General features: G+C 36.6%; 2 protein-coding genes across 3 annotated transcripts; one reads left to right on the top strand and one right to left on the bottom strand.

The window, feature by feature from the left end:
* The first annotated feature begins 595 nt into the window (after positions 1-595).
* Positions 596-8884, top strand: LOC147867231 (protein kinase and Mad3-BUB1-I domain-containing protein). Its single transcript, XM_087315022.1, has 18 exons — positions 596-721; positions 1010-1069; positions 1202-1346; positions 1947-2107; positions 2179-2254; positions 2323-2359; positions 2474-2528; positions 2629-2695; positions 3549-3659; positions 3741-3825; positions 3911-4008; positions 4515-4586; positions 4668-4757; positions 4847-5004; positions 5116-5167; positions 5693-5827; positions 7426-7547; positions 8146-8884. The coding sequence occupies exons 1-18, from the start codon at positions 678-680 to the stop codon at positions 8333-8335; spliced, it is 1758 nt and encodes a 585-aa protein (XP_087171148.1). The 5' UTR covers positions 596-677; the 3' UTR covers positions 8336-8884.
* Positions 8885-10032: 1148 nt separating this feature from the next.
* LOC147867230 (uncharacterized) lies at positions 10033-13676 on the bottom strand. 2 transcript variants are annotated; one of them, XM_087315020.1, is made up of 5 exons: positions 13575-13676; positions 11565-11823; positions 11316-11468; positions 11056-11184; positions 10033-10788 (listed from the first exon to the last, which is right to left on the bottom strand). In XM_087315020.1, the coding sequence occupies exons 2-5, from the start codon at positions 11697-11699 to the stop codon at positions 10288-10290; spliced, it is 918 nt and encodes a 305-aa protein (XP_087171146.1). In that variant the 5' UTR covers positions 11700-11823; positions 13575-13676; the 3' UTR covers positions 10033-10287. The 2 variants fall into 2 exon arrangements, with proteins under 2 accessions (XP_087171146.1, XP_087171147.1); XM_087315021.1 differs by having other exon boundaries at positions 11565-11816; positions 13575-13661.
* Positions 13677-15407: the final 1731 nt, after the last annotated feature.

Raw genomic sequence — 15407 nt, 5'->3', positions numbered from 1 at the left:
CACAAAAGATGTGGCCATGGCCAGAGAAGTGAGTCCTTCCATTACAAGATCTGGTTTTGAGACGGATGGCTTCTTAGGAAGCCATCTCATTCATTTCTTTTGCATCTTACGGTGCTCATCGAATCATTGAGCCAAGCATGGCCCAAACCGAACCAAACCATGGATTTCCTAAGGGAAGCGAAGCCCAAAACCAAACCATTTACAACATTCCAAATCTAAACTGAACCGTTTGAAAGGTGTGGTTTCGTGGTTCGGTCCGGATCGGCTTTGGCTCGAGCCCAGACTGTTTTCAGATGATTTTCAGAGAGCGCCGATACGGTGGCTGCGAAAGGTGGAAAAGGGCGGCCATCCGAGATGCATATGTTGGAGGTAGAGTTGCATTGACAATAATTTGTGAGATGGATGGGCGGGCGGACATGGCGGACGCGATCCGACACAGGAGGAGCAGCAGCAGGAGCCCCTCGTCCCGACAGGGGGCTACCGAAAGTTTGAATGGTTTTTTGGTTTCACACCTGCTTGGCTGGCCTCTCTGTTTTTGGGCGGACAAAATTCATTCCATCTCCATCTCCCCTTCTTCTTCTTCTTTCTTGTTCTCTCTATTTTTGAACTCAAATTCCCCATCGCCATTTTGAGAGGGAGAAAAGTAAGAGCACACAGTCCACACTCAAAGAAAAGCTATGGAAGACCTGGAGCTCGACCTTCGCCTCCCAAACGATCTCATGTCTCTTCCTCCCCTCTTTCCTTTCATTCTTTCTGATCCTGCAAGCCTCTATACCCATTCCTCCTTTCGATCTTCCTTCCATTTCCTCTGTCCATTTTTCATTTCAAATCTCCAATTCCCTTTCTGTTTTCTCTCATTCTCGAGGATTTAAGTCTATGCGTCTCGTGTTTCTTTTCTCATTCTTCCTGTTTTGAGCTCTTGTTTTGGGGACCTTTTCATAATTCAAATTCTACTTTTCTCAGCCTCTTTTTGTTGTTAAATGTTTTTTTTTTTTTTTTCCTGTTTCAGAAAGATTTTAGCAGAGATCGAAGCTTATGACGGAGAAGATATTCTTCTACCTTGGATTCGGTTAGTTCAATTCAGTTCGCCTCACAGACTTTAGTTTTAAACTATGTCTTAATTAAGTGTCAACCAAATTGGTTTTACATTTGACTAATCCAGGCCCTAAATTGGGTCTAAATTAACATTGTAAAAACACAGGTGCTTTGATGTGGCGAGAAATTCTTTACCTTTCAGAGGGTTCGAGTATGTATATCGAAACTTGTTTGAGACATGCATTAAGAACGTTGCAGGCATCCAGAAATATAAGTCAGATGAGAGATTTGTGCGAATTTGGATCCAATACGTAAGTATAGTAACCATAATGTTCAAATAATTTCATTAAGTCAATCATGATTCATTAATATTTTCCAATATAATAATCATGACTGTCTGAATTATGAAAATATATTAGTTCAGATGGGTGACGAGGGGGAATTGGGAATGACACAAGGGAATATGAGCGCAGTATCTGGGTATGTTAATTGTAACCCTACACATTCCCCCCAAGATCAAATATATCAATTGTATATATGTTATAACACTTAATATCAATATGTGAGAAGGTCTCCCAAAAGGTACATCAATCATAACACTAGAGTATTGCCTCCGGTTTTGTAAGCATATTAGCCATAGCATTCAAAACCATGTCTCAAATATATTAGTAGTCATAAAACTGAAATTATGTCTTCAAAATGTAATTATATTGGCTAAGCTAGGACATGCGAGAATTGGGGTCCATAATTTAAGTGTATTAATCATAATTTAAGTGCATTCAAGTTTATGAAATGTTGTCTCCAATATCAAGCATACTAAGCATAACAATCAAGTTCTTTTCAAAGATGAGTCGATGAATGATTATTTTGATTATGTGAAATGATCAGAAATCCTTGTTCTTATGACCTAGACTGATTACTTTCAAATGGAAGCTGAAATGATATTTGCGAGGATGGATACTCTCCAAATTGGTCAAGATTCATCATTATTTTATGTAGCCTATGCTATCTACCTCGAAGCTAATGAGAGACACTGGAAAGCAAATGATATGTATAATCTCGGGCTTTCAAGGTAGGTTAGTTTGACATCTTTCATATCCATAAAATTTCCCATGCTTAAAACTTATCCATAGGTTCACACAGGCAGGCTACACCTCTATGCCTTCTCAAAGAAGCAAAGAAAGGCTTCCTCAAGCGAATGGCTAATCGGCTAATAAAGGTATCAAAATGGGTGGTCTTTGAGAATATGCAATGTGAAATGTTATTCACATGTATTTCTTTTCTTAGGATTCAACTGCTGCAATGGTCAATGCCTTCATACAAGGTAAAATCATCCGAACTCATATTGTTTATATTCTTTTATTCATGCAGCGACAAAGTTATATTGCTCATGACGTTGTTTTATTCATGCACCAACAAAATTGTTTCCACTGAATAGAAGGTCAGTTTGATCGACAGAAAAATTCTGAGGATACCCTATCGACAAATGATAAGTAAGATTCATAATCATAAGCTAATATTGCCTAGTTGGAAATATTGCATTTCAAAGACAAATCTAATACATAATGTTTTTTTGTGTGGTTTTCACCTCAGCATACAAACTGCACCTCCATTGGCCGATTTATCCAACAGTCAGAGGGCTCTTGAGCCAAGCAATGAGGTTCATAGCTGTTATCATGCTTTTTATAGGAAATACTTCTTAATCTTGTAGTAGGTCTTTTGATGATAAATATTTCACCGAGCCTCTTTTTGGATGTTTGGTTCTTTTTGGTCTCTGGTGCAATAAGAAAATAGGAAGGAATGTGCTCTTCCGGTCAATGAGCTTAAGAAATCAAGAGGGTCATGTGATCAGCTTTTTGCTTATGCGCCTTATATAATTGTGAAGGAAGTGCAAGTATCCTCCTAGAGTGGGCTTGAACTCTCTAGTTAATCAATCAAGAATTTGACCTTTGAAACAAAACCAAAATAATTTTGTTGGTTTCTTCCTTATAATTAATGCATGTCATCGTGATCACTTTTTATTCTATAAAATCTGGTTCATTTGTCGAGAAATGGGACAGCCTTAGTAGCTCTCCTCAAATCTTTCATTTCTATAATGTAGTCATCACTCTCTATCTCCTCTGGTTCCAGTATTTCTATTTGCTGCCAGCCTTCATATAGATGCACTTCTTATTGGAACATATACCCTCATTTTTCTTTGACCGTTGAGAAGGCTTCATGTATTGTTCAGAAATAGGATAGCCTTAGTAGCTCTAGTCAAGTCCATCATTTCTATAATGTAATCACCACTTTCTATCTCCTCTGGTTCCAATATCTCTACTTGCTGCCAGCCTTTATATAGATGCACTACTTATTAGAACATATACTCTCATTTTTCTTTTGAGTGTTGAGAAGGCTTCATGTATTGTCTCCTTCCTGATTTCCTTTTGTTGAAACCAAGGGAATCAGTACCTCATGTGGTTGTGTTCTGCATGGTTCCTCTCTGATGCTATGGGTGTTGATGCTTGAAACAGGTGAAGAAATCTTGCAATGATGCATTTTTTTATCCAAAAGTAAATCCATGGGACAACGATGTGATTGAGAATCTTTTAAGTAACTTGAAGCCACCATTGTCACAATATAAGGTTAGTGTGCAGTCTTAGTGTTAGGCATTACTATGTGAAAGATAAAGTCTAATCCTTAATAAATGTTCCATGTATATGCAGGGATTTCATAACAGTAACCAGAATTATAATGGACCATCACTTTCATCCTTGAAAACTGCATCTCACAATAAAGTTTTGGAGTTGGGTACTGTATCTCTCATTTATCATGTCACTGAAACTCAATGTAAGTTGCAGTGAATGCATCTTTTAATTTCAATGTTTGGCTGTAGGTTCAAGACGATATCATCTGAAAGGATGCACTGGACAAGGTGCTTTTGCTTGGATCTTCAAAGCTTGTGATGAGAAAGACAACATTGTGGCTTTAAAGGTTTTTGTCTTTTCTAAGACGAATTTCAATCTTTCTTGATAGCATCGTCTCGCTTGTTTGGTCTTATAGGCCATATTGACCTCTTAAAAGACGTTAATATATCATTCTTTCTTTCTCTAAACAATCTAATGATTTGATATCCTGGCTTGATATCTAATGTTTTGTAAAGCATATATGTCATGATAAAAAAGTATGTGCGTTTTATTAATTTAACTCAGTGTTCTACTCAAAGTACTTCAGCTTTTTAGTTGCATCACATTGTGCTGAGAAACATGTATGCACATGGATTTATCGGCTGTATATATCAAATTTAGAATTAACAAATAAATAGAGAACTCTAAAGTCTAAACTCTAAGATAGAACTCTTTGCTTGAGCTGTATTTGAATGCTTTTTCTGTTGCATGACTATACTTTCCTGTGGCTCTTTTATGCTTCTATGCCCGAAGTTCAAATAATGTGCAGTTCAGTATAGCACTACGTTTAAAAAGTTATATTTTCATTTACAGATTCAGAAGCCTCCTTGTCCATGGGAATATTATATCTATACACAGTTGGATAAGCGTATACTGCAAGAAGAGGTTTGTATGAACAAATTTAGTTTTTCTTGAACTTCAATCAATATGTTTGTTGATCCAAGACAAGTTGTATTGGGTTCTTAGAGGGCTAGCTTTGGCTGTGCATGGAAAATGAACACATATAAAGACTGCAGCATCATGGTTTGTGCATATGGAGAGCTTGGAACCCTACAGGTCAGTCAATTATTTTGTGTACTAAGAGTGATTTCAGGTATAATATTGGTCTTGAGTGATTGTTTTTCTTATTCAAATATCTGATACAGGATGTGGTGAATTCATATCTTGCCACTGGTCAAAGAATGGATGAACTTTTGTGCATGTATTACACTGTCGAAATGCTTCGTATGCTAGATGTCCTGCATTCAGCTGGTTTGATTCATGGAGATTTCAAGCCTGACAATCTGCTTATAAGGAACGACAGGTAAGACAGTAACACTATGGGAAGCATATGGCTAACTTTATACGTTTAGTGTTCCAGGACTCATTTTTACTGGTAAAGCTAAGAATCCATTCACCATGTGATCCATTGTAGTGAATTATCGGAAGATTGGGCACCTGATCGAGAGGGTCATTGGAAGAATCAAGTAGGCATTTTGTTTTAAGTTTTGAGTGCTTTTGATTATCATTTTACAAATGTCTTAGCTAGAGGCATCTGCAGCTCAGGAGCTGGACTCCTACATAGCCAACTAATTAGGCAATTTACTGCTCTTTTAAGTGTTAGCATGCTTAATTGATTATGGAGTTAGATAGGGAACTAACCCTGGCAATTGCCCTCAATTCAGTGAGCTAGTTGTGAACCCAGTTGACTGGCCTATTTATGGAGGCCTACAGCTAACTACATAAAAGGCCCGTCCCTATTCATTTTTCCCCATATAGCTTCAGTTATATATATATATATATATATATTCTCTTTTTCATATAGGCTCACTTTAGCCCATTTTCGGCAGCTTACTCATGAGGTTTCTTACCCACTCGAAGGTTGCTGATAGTCTTGTTCTGTTTATTCCTGATTTACTAGAGGCCTCATTTTCTTGTACATGCTGTGCTGTCTAACATTTTACGCTCCCGCTGTAATTTTAACAGCCTTTCCTTACATTATAATTGTGTAGGGGCTATGCTTGATTGATTGGGGGAGAAGCATTGACATGAAGCTGTTTCCTGAAGGCACACTATTGGAGGGTGACTGCAAAACTTCTGGATTTCGTTGTGTTGAGATGCAAGAACAAAGGCCATGGACTTACCAGGTACACGTATATGTCATTACATGAGAATCAAAATCTTATATCTTGCTTTCAAATACCACATGGAAGCAAATCCCTTGTAGTTGTATATGCATTCCTGACTGCACAGGATTAATACCGTTTCCTTTGTTTTTTTAGACTGCATGTACATAAGGTAGAGGATCTGTGGAATTTTGATTGGTGCACAGTTTTGTGTGAAAATTGAACTTGGATTATACATGTAGGCATACTGATATATGTATCTATGTGCATATTATAATGTTGGGAGCAGACCACATACTATGTTGTCTAAAGTGGAAACGTATTTTTCGAGGATGTACACATTAGTGATGTCTCTTTTTGGGCATATGCATGCAATCCTCTAAAGTTAATTGGGTGCAGATTACATTGTCTTAATTGCAAAGCAGGAGATACGGCAATTCTTTTCCTTCTTGTTCTTAGTGAGAAACCACAAAATGGGTATAAAGTTAAGAGAGGATTGAAGTATAGTATGCATGATAGAAAATGCTGCTCACCTTTGCAATTGTGATGTTTAGTGATAAGTATCAGGACACTTTTGTGAGTGTTTGTGAAATAAAGCAGAAAGGTTCCTTGTTTCCTAGGGACCAAGTCTGCTAGGTGATCTCAATGGTCAGACACAGTCTATGCAAAAGCAGAGATTCTGTTTGCTGTTACATGTCTCAAAATAACAGCAATTGGCTTTCAAATTAACATTAAACAAAGGTTTTCTTGTGATGAAATTCTGCCTTGGAATGCTTAATAAAGTGTTTCATATTTGAGAATGACCAAATTGAATAATTTCCTGATGCGGGGAACCATTCATTCAGGACCATTCTAAATATGGGTACAAGGAGCCAATGATAACCTTCATTCCACTTGTAAACTTTGCAGAAGGATTTTAGGATTGATGATGTGTCAAAAAGTCATTCTAGGTTTGCAGATGTGTCAAAATCCTACTGAACTTGTACTTTTAATGCTTGAATTGTTAATTTCTGAACTCTAGCCACCGGCATCCATGAAATTAGTGAAGCCCATATAGAAAACTTATTTAGCTTTCCAATGTGTAGTATAAGGTTCTCCATATAGTACTTATATATTTATTAAGCTGAGATTTCCAACATACGATGAATATCTGCACATTGTTTTTTAAAGTATATTACCCTAAACCTTAACCGCACTGAAATTGTTCTCGCCACACATCCAAGAAAAGCTCGAACAACTTTTGACAAGTGGATACCACCTGTACTTGCAGCGCTGGTGGGTAGATAGAGATACTTAGGTACTTAGGGTAGTCAATGCACGTTCTATAACGAAGTTGGCAAAATGCTAGGTTCATTCATTGCTTCCCATTAAAATTGGATTTCAAGTTATAGCAACTGTCCAATCACTGCTCCAAAAATTGTTTGCTTTTAAATAATCTGGGAAAGTATCTTGATAGTATTTCTACAGATTTTCAAAATATGGTGAAAACTTGGGAGTTTTTACAAAATAAGGCTTAATTGATCTTGCTCTCAATCAAATATATCCAGCTGATGCAGAATACTGATGTCAATAGTTTTCTAAATGTGATTTATTTCATACTTGGATGGATTGTGTTGTAGGTTGACACTTATGGGCTATGTTGTATAGTACATATCATGCTACATGGAAGCTACATGGAACTTGAAACGGTTATAGATTCACAAAACAAGAAAAAATTTCAACCAAAGATTCCTTTCAAAAGGTTTGAGAGTAAAGACTCAAAGATTACATTCATTCCAACTATGCATACACATTGCATACCTAGGCGTGCCTGTTCAAACACATTCACATACATGCAATGTTGCTGTATCTGGATTGCAACTACTTACAAGTTGTGACTGTAATTATCTATTCATATGTGCACACACAAACAATATGTACACGTTATCAGTGTGCTGCTTAAATGTGCATATGTATACATATATATGACATTGATAATGTGCATGTCTGTTTGTGGGCATATATATGCATAGACAGTTGCATCTTTCTACCAGATGCACATTATCTATGTGTTGGATAAATGTGCATATATATGCATGCATACATGCGTAGATGCACTCTCGTACTGGTATGCAGCTGCACTCCAAAAGACAATATAAACATTTCCATGCATGTATGTAACCGTGTGCACATGGGCACAAGCATATATGTATGTGTATGCATACTTCTGTTGCCTTATTGCATGCAAACATAAAGTTCGAGACTTGTATGTTTACATACATATAATTATATAGCACACAAATACTAATTCCAATATAAGTTAGGTTTCTGAAAGCTTCTATGAAATTTTATCAACACAGGTACCATGAGCAAGCAATTTGGGCTGAGCTCTTCAATACTTTGCTGAATGTGAAGAGCTGTGGAGAAAATCCTTCCTTAAGGAAACTCCAAACAGTCATCGAGGAACATCTCATGAGTAACAAACAATATCCCAAGAAAATTAGAGAGTTAATGGTCAGGCAGAGGAGAATAATGTGCTCTAGCCGCTGAAACAGAATGCTTACCTTTTCATGTCCTTGGGTCATATGAAGCTTATCTTGCTGCTTCCATGGTGTGAAAAGTGGATCTTCTGTTTGTATACCTTACTTTGTCAGTCTCTTGATGACTTTAGTACAGGTTATTGTGGCTGATCATACAGGCCAAATACAGATTAATTGGAGGGGAGGTTCAGTCATTAATTACCATGTACATAATGTACTTCTTGTATTTGTATTATTAACTTCAAAAATTGGTCAAGGACATCCGAAGGATGAGAGCTATGTTTGTATCGAAGCCTCTGTTGGAATGAGGAAAATCAAACCAGCATATGAATTAAACCTCCGCCTTCTGAGGAAAGTATGAATTTAACATTAGCCATGCTTTTCGTCATCACGCTAATGTCGCTTTAAAAGCAAGGCTGTCATAAAACCAGTATTTAATACTGTTTCATCATGTTTGAAGGTTCCCATTGTCAGTCCTCTAAGCTTGCCTAATGTGGATTATAGGCAATGTGTGGATGTACATTTTTATCTTTGAATAAATTGTTAGCTTGCAAAAAATGATGTCAAAGTGCATGAGTTCCTAGCATTTTCCATGATCTTAAAAAAAAAACTCGTTTCATGTTACATGTTTATTCAAATGGCGGCCACTGAAGCATTATGATGAAGTATCTAGAAAAGCAAAGCATGAGATCACTCTTTCATTGTGATTGAAGAGTCCCTGCAGATCACCCTTCTAAATCTAGAAGGGTAACAAGCAAAATATGAGATCACACTATCTTTGTTTTTGAAGAGTTCCTGAATCAAGAATGGGTGTTAGACGAATCTTCCTTGCCATTTATGGCCATTGAAATATTTTGATGTCCATGAGTCTCATTGTAAGGATTTCATGTGATTTTAAAACATGTCAATCTTATTGGAATGGCAAATCTCTAACTGAGACAGTTTGCTTATAATCAAATTTTATTTTCATTAATGGATGAGAAGCATAGATATAAGATATTTTCATAAATATATATAATATAATCAATGATGTCTTACAGTTTTTTCATAGTTTACAATAATAAAACATATCCAACATTGACTCAGAAATTGATGTAAAATTATAAAAAGATGTAAAATTATTGCACTAGTTGTGCATTGAGGAGAGCAAAATATTCAATATCGAACTAGTACAACTGAGGAGAACTTACAGGCTATAGAAGAATACAACTTTTGGTAAATATTACAAATATTTTGGATGTGCTATTTATATTTTAAATCACGGGCATAATGCTTATTTGTTGATGCGGGAGAGATGCATTGTTTCCTCTATGTGGATGTAAAACTTTTCCCACTTCAGTCATACGACTCTTTTTTACGTGTCATTTGACATTTTACAAAGGCCTTGGATGGGTGACGGCTTCAATTTCTACCACTGATCGGTATGAAAACCAGTCGTTTGCACGCATTTATGAACATTGTTATAAAAAGATTGCAATCTCCACATTGGAAGGCACCATTACCAAATTCAAATGTACTATAAAAAAGGACATGCAATGCATTCACCTACCCCAAATGTTCCTCTTTTTACATTCTTTTTTATAATAATTTTCATTTCCATACTAGAATATCTCAACGGTATATCCTCCTTTCCAGAGTCTCAAGGATGACAATATACGTTAGAATACAATGATTATATATAAGGAAGCTCAATCCATAGCACAAACATGATCCAAACTTTCACAATTTCATATTGATATCTCAATATTCAACCTGTTACATTGTAATTTTTTCCTTGTGATGCCATTTTATCCTTCAAATCCAAAAAAAGCGAACCAGCTAATGTCTCATAATCCTATATCAACCTATCACATGAATATCCCCTATTGGTTTGATGAAAATGGAGATAAAATATAAAATTTCTGTATATAATGATTACAATAGATAAAATAGGCATCAATTATATCCTCTCAATATTTCATCCTACCATGCCACAGATTGACATGTGTTCTTTGAAACTTTCGGCATGGATCGAATCACTTCATTGATCTTTTCAAGCACAAGGATAAAGTCATCTTCATCAGCCTTCTTTCTCTCTACAGGAGGCAGCATCTTCATTGAAAGTTCTGGCAAGGTTTGTGAGTTAAGCTTATTATAACTGCGAGAGGAGCGAGAAATGTATCTGCGTATGTTACTCAGCTTAATTTCTTGCTTTCGTCCTAAATCATTTATCCATGCCACTAATTTCTTACTGCATCTTGTATAGACACTATGAAGCTTTGAACATTTCTTCCTATTCATGGTTATCTTTTGATACTTCTGCATTGGGAAAACAATAACTACATGGTCACTTTCTCCATTACAGGTAAGTTCCATCTGTTTATGCACGAGTGGCTTTAACTCCTCAACTTTTTGGGTAAATATGTCGTATGAATTTACTGTCTCACATTGGGGTTTGGATTGGCTAGTCTTCATCAAAGGAACCTGTGTTATTTTTATAGCTATCAAATGACTTTAGGATGTTCAAATTTATAAATGGGCAAAACACCAATATCCCCTCCTTTTGCATAATGCCCAAATACCCCTTCCTTTTCAAAAATTACCAGAACAACCCTATGTAATATTAAATGTTGTACTAAAGACGGGTATTCTGGTAATTGTTTTTACCCTCAGTATATTCTGGTAAATATCTGAAACATTAGGGTTATTTTGGTGTTTTTACCTTAATAAAAAAACCAGTTTCATCATTACCAAATCACTGCATCCTTGTCCTGTTTTCAAAATTGGAAGAAATCTGGATAATTGCATGCTGCCTTTCTGTGCATATTTACATGCTCTAAGGTATTGATGTAAATAACCACACTCATTCAACATAATCATCTGTGCCTACAAACAATTAATTCAGGATGAATCAGCACACTCTCTAGACTGTTCAATAAGAATCTATCAAGCACTTTGCGAAAGTAGTAATAGAAAACTTTTACATGGTTAAAATAATTATGACTACTTACTTTTCGCGGAGTATGGAAGGAAGTTTCAAATACTTCTCTGTTGCTATATGTTGAATTTTGGCCTTTGTTTGCAACTTTATCTATTCTTTCAAGCAAATTATCCTTTTCTGAATATTCCTTCTGGCTATCTGAAGAATTAGTCCACACTTGCAACTGTTGACATTAGTGTCCATTACTCACTACGTAACAAAGAAAGGGGGGGATTCAAAAGTAGCAGGAATCAAAGCCTACAATAAGGAAAGTTCTTACCCTTGGCATAGAATCTGTTACTGTTAAGTGATCTCTTTCATTATATGATGAATGTGCCAAATTCTGGCTTGGGCTTATAACACTATCTATGAGTTCAACTGAACTACTCTCCTCCAGGTCTTTTGGCGTCTTCATGGTATGATCTGAATAATCTGTACATGTGTATGCTAAAATTGCCACTAAAGAATCCTTTTGGTTGTGATTATACAATGAAGGTCATTGTTGACAACTTATTTCATCCTCTTTGTTGCACTGCAGACTAACAAAAAGGGAACTTCTTAAGCAAATGCATACAAATATATAGGACAAAGTTGTAACTTGATGCATTATATAGATTCCTTACTCTTCTTCCATACTGCTTTCTCTAGTTATATGATGGTCTTTTCCGTATCTACACTTTTAAAATGCATGAATAAACAGTCTTCATGAGATGTTTAAAAAAAGCAGCTAATATCTCTTGCTCAAAGTACTCACAAATAACAACAAACCTTATAAATATTAGGCCTTCTACATATGTGCATTCTCTAGAAAGAGACAGAGAGGAATCTATAATATTCCTTCAGATTGTGTACAAATGTCAGAGAGAGACAGAGGAATCTATCATACTTCTAAAATCTTGGTTATTACAAAGGTCAAAAAGAAAACATGAAAGGTATGCAATGTTTACTCCTATTTGGGAAGAAATATGCTCCGTTCACCCAACCTTGCCTTGAACAAGTAACTATTACACAGCCCTGAAATAAGATTGTACTCACAAATACTAGAAAAATCGAGGGGCAGCCATCTGAAAACTTGTGCTCATGTACGTTTTCAGATGATTCTACTTCTTTGCCTGACAAGATCCATTAAATACCTATAACTATCCAATACTAGGCTAGACTCGAAAGATCTAGGATAAGACACTAACTGAAGAAAGTAGTATTGGATGACATGAAATATGATATTCCAGAATACACAGATAAAAAGCCCATATGCTATCCAGGAACCTTTACTTTCTACAGATGTGTGAGAAAGTATATCAGCCTAAAATTCCTAATCTGCAACAGAAAACATTATTGTGAGTAGTATTTCCCCAAATCTAAAGAAAACGTATACAAGACGAAAACTGAAACAACTATTGAATAAAGACACAAATACAATATTCATATTCAAAATATGCATATATGACGTGTGCATATCAGTCACTATTATTTCTAAGGATTTTTCTACGAAAGCAGATTAGTCTAACCTTCATAATCGGCATCAAACAACATTTGATGTAAGAACATAACAGATTCTTTCTCTGAATTTAAACATGAAAATACAATATACAACTACGAGCAAAGAAGCAAAAGAATATCTATATTCAAAATATGCAGATAGAGAGTCAAGGAAGGAGCACACAATTTCCAAGGACTTTCCTAAGAAGATAAATTAGTCTAACAACCATAATCTGCATCAAGCAACATTATGGGATGTACGTGAAAAGCATAATTTCCTTCAAATTTAGGCAATATGGCATTCAAATCCAGAATATGCATGCATAAAGAGCGTCAGGATTTCCTTGATGCTTCAGTTAATATCCACAAAAAGCAGCAATAAACACTGAAAGGTACAGTTATTACAGAGTTTATGCAAAATTGCTTCAATTAACATTGAAGGTAACATGAAAAAAATTTATATGATGAGCTTTGAGAGAACTTCAACACCCATAATACGCATAAAAAAGCATTAAAATTACTTTCAAATTACTTGCTTAGAGAAAATGTATCAACACGTTTCCATAACAAGCAACATCACATGTTGCTTTACACGGATGTTTCGGAGAAATCGCATAATTCAACACACCGATTCCACAGCAAGCAGCAATATGGATAAAAAAAAACGAAGCATTATGTCCACAAGACAATGTGCAAGAATGGCACGTAAGAATATGAGGCGCATAGACAGACTAAAGATGAAACGAAATGTGTGTGCGTGCGAGAAGAACAAAAGAGTGAGAGGAGAGGGGGGGGGGAGAAGATCTCTGACCAGTCTTCAGCCATGGCGCAGCCCGAGCTTTCGCTTGTGGATCGTTGAAGGAAGCAGAGAGGAAAGGGATTCAGGTATTTACAGGAGATAACCCCTTCACAGAAGCTCTGACATTTCTCTTAATTCCCTCAAATACCCCTCTCCCCTTCAAAAAAAATGTTTTTCTTTCTCTTTTTATTGTAATTAGCTTACCTTAGTGGTAAGTTGATAACACTACAAGCATTGTTGTCTTGGGTTCGAAACCCAATTTCTTCACCTCTCTATTATATACTTCTTATATATCTCTTAATTCACTAGATGCCACTGTGGAATGTAGGGATTGAACCCATGACCACCTGGTCTCCATTGAGCAACCTTACCAACTGAGCTACATCCATCTGGTCTGTTTGTCTGTCTGTCTGTCTGTCTCTCTCTCTCTCACACACACACACACGTTTGTATTGAAAAAAGAAGACAATACAAAACCTCATGCTATCTATCTCTACAACTACTTTGCTAATAGTAATGATATGGTAAGGTAAACAAACCAAACCCCCTATCAGGTGGTGCCCCAGTACACTACTAAACGATATAAATCTTGCTCTTCTTCGGACAAGGAGCCAATCCAACATAGTTACGAAAACTGCCTCACGAAATCCATCAAACAACAACCCATTTCTTAGGCTCCATTTATACCTTCACGAAATCCATCAAACAACCCATTTCTTTGGCTCCATTTATACCTTCACGAAATCCATCAAACAACAACCCATTTCTTAGGCTCCATTTATACCTTCACAGTCAAACACCACCTTCATATGATGGGGTTACTATTAGAATCTTAATCAACGTTACACAAAATTAAAGAGGGAAAATAAGGAAGAAAAGGTGCCACTCCACCTGACCATCCCCTAACGAAGGTGAGAGACAGATCCAAGTCCCTTGCCGGTGTCCAATATCACCATTGTCACGTAAATGCATGTGCATGTGCTACTTGAGTGGGAGGACATGAAGGTTGAGAGGACGCGAAGATTAGGAGGACACAAACATGATGGAACTCGGATGTGGAAGGGGATTCGAACACTCCTAGGATTCAAATGTTAGGAGGTCTTGAATGCTTCGAGGACTCAAAGGATCAAATGAATCAAACTTAGCGAAGGAGTCTAATGTTGCCAAGGACTCGACTATAAATGACAATTGAAATAAGAGGTAGTCTAAAGGTTTAGGGTTTAATGCACAAGATTAGTGCGTGATTAACAACATACACCAAGCTAAACACCCAAATCACACTATTAGTCAAAAGGCATTTTTGTTTTATAAAATGTTGAGTTGGCTTCACAAATAACGTCACAAATGTGGTGGCTTTTACAAGGCAAATATTAAACAAAATAGGAAATGGGAGATCAATGGGGCGACTTGGAGCTTTTAGTGAAGGTGAGTCGAGTGAGCCACCGAGACCACTGATGGCTACATCAATTCGATATTAGGTAGCGTCCTCGGCCATTCCATGCTTCTTCCAAACGGTTGGTAAGCAAGCTAGCCAAATTCCTTTGCTAAACCATTCACTTGTAATGAGCTTGGTGATGATAAAGACCGTGACGACCACCTAAGTAGACGGGGAGGTAGCAAGGAGGATGTGAAAAAAACAATATACCTTCATGCAAAATTCCAAGGTCGAGCTCCAAATGCCAAAAGAAGATTGTCGAAAATGGAGAGCTCTTCCTTCTCCTCAAGGTGACTCGAAAAGGCCCAAAAATGATGATAAAGAAAAATTGACGAAACAAAAATAATCCCAAAGAAGAAAATGAGTCTTGTTCCCCTCTTATAGGGTGAGAGGCACCTCATTTGGATTAA

Source organism: Azolla caroliniana, unplaced genomic scaffold (assembly GCF_043228905.1).
Source record: "Azolla caroliniana isolate FFs.n. ecotype wild unplaced genomic scaffold, voAzoCaro1.0.p SCAF_2, whole genome shotgun sequence".
NCBI lineage: Eukaryota > Viridiplantae > Streptophyta > Polypodiopsida > Salviniales > Salviniaceae > Azolla > Azolla caroliniana.
This window is presented reverse-complemented; position numbering and strand designations above follow the sequence as displayed.

Excerpts from the sequence above, each read along its gene's own strand:
- LOC147867231 (XM_087315022.1), top strand. The coding sequence starts at position 678 with ATGGAAGACCTGGAGCTCGACCTTCGCCTCCCAAACGATCTCAT. Across the intron at positions 2,360-2,473 it reads GGTCAATGCCTTCATACAAG|AAGGTCAGTTTGATCGACAG; the intron begins GTAAAATCATCC and ends TCCACTGAATAG. Across the intron at positions 2,529-2,628 it reads ACCCTATCGACAAATGATAA|CATACAAACTGCACCTCCAT; the intron begins GTAAGATTCATA and ends TTTTCACCTCAG.
- LOC147867230 (XM_087315020.1), bottom strand. The coding sequence starts at position 11,699 with ATGAAGACGCCAAAAGACCTGGAGGAGAGTAGTTCAGTTGAACTCATA. Across the intron at positions 11,469-11,564 it reads TAACAGATTCTATGCCAAGG|TTGCAAGTGTGGACTAATTC; the intron begins GTAAGAACTTTC and ends TAATGTCAACAG. Across the intron at positions 11,185-11,315 it reads CCTTCCATACTCCGCGAAAA|ATGATTATGTTGAATGAGTG; the intron begins GTAAGTAGTCAT and ends TTGTAGGCACAG.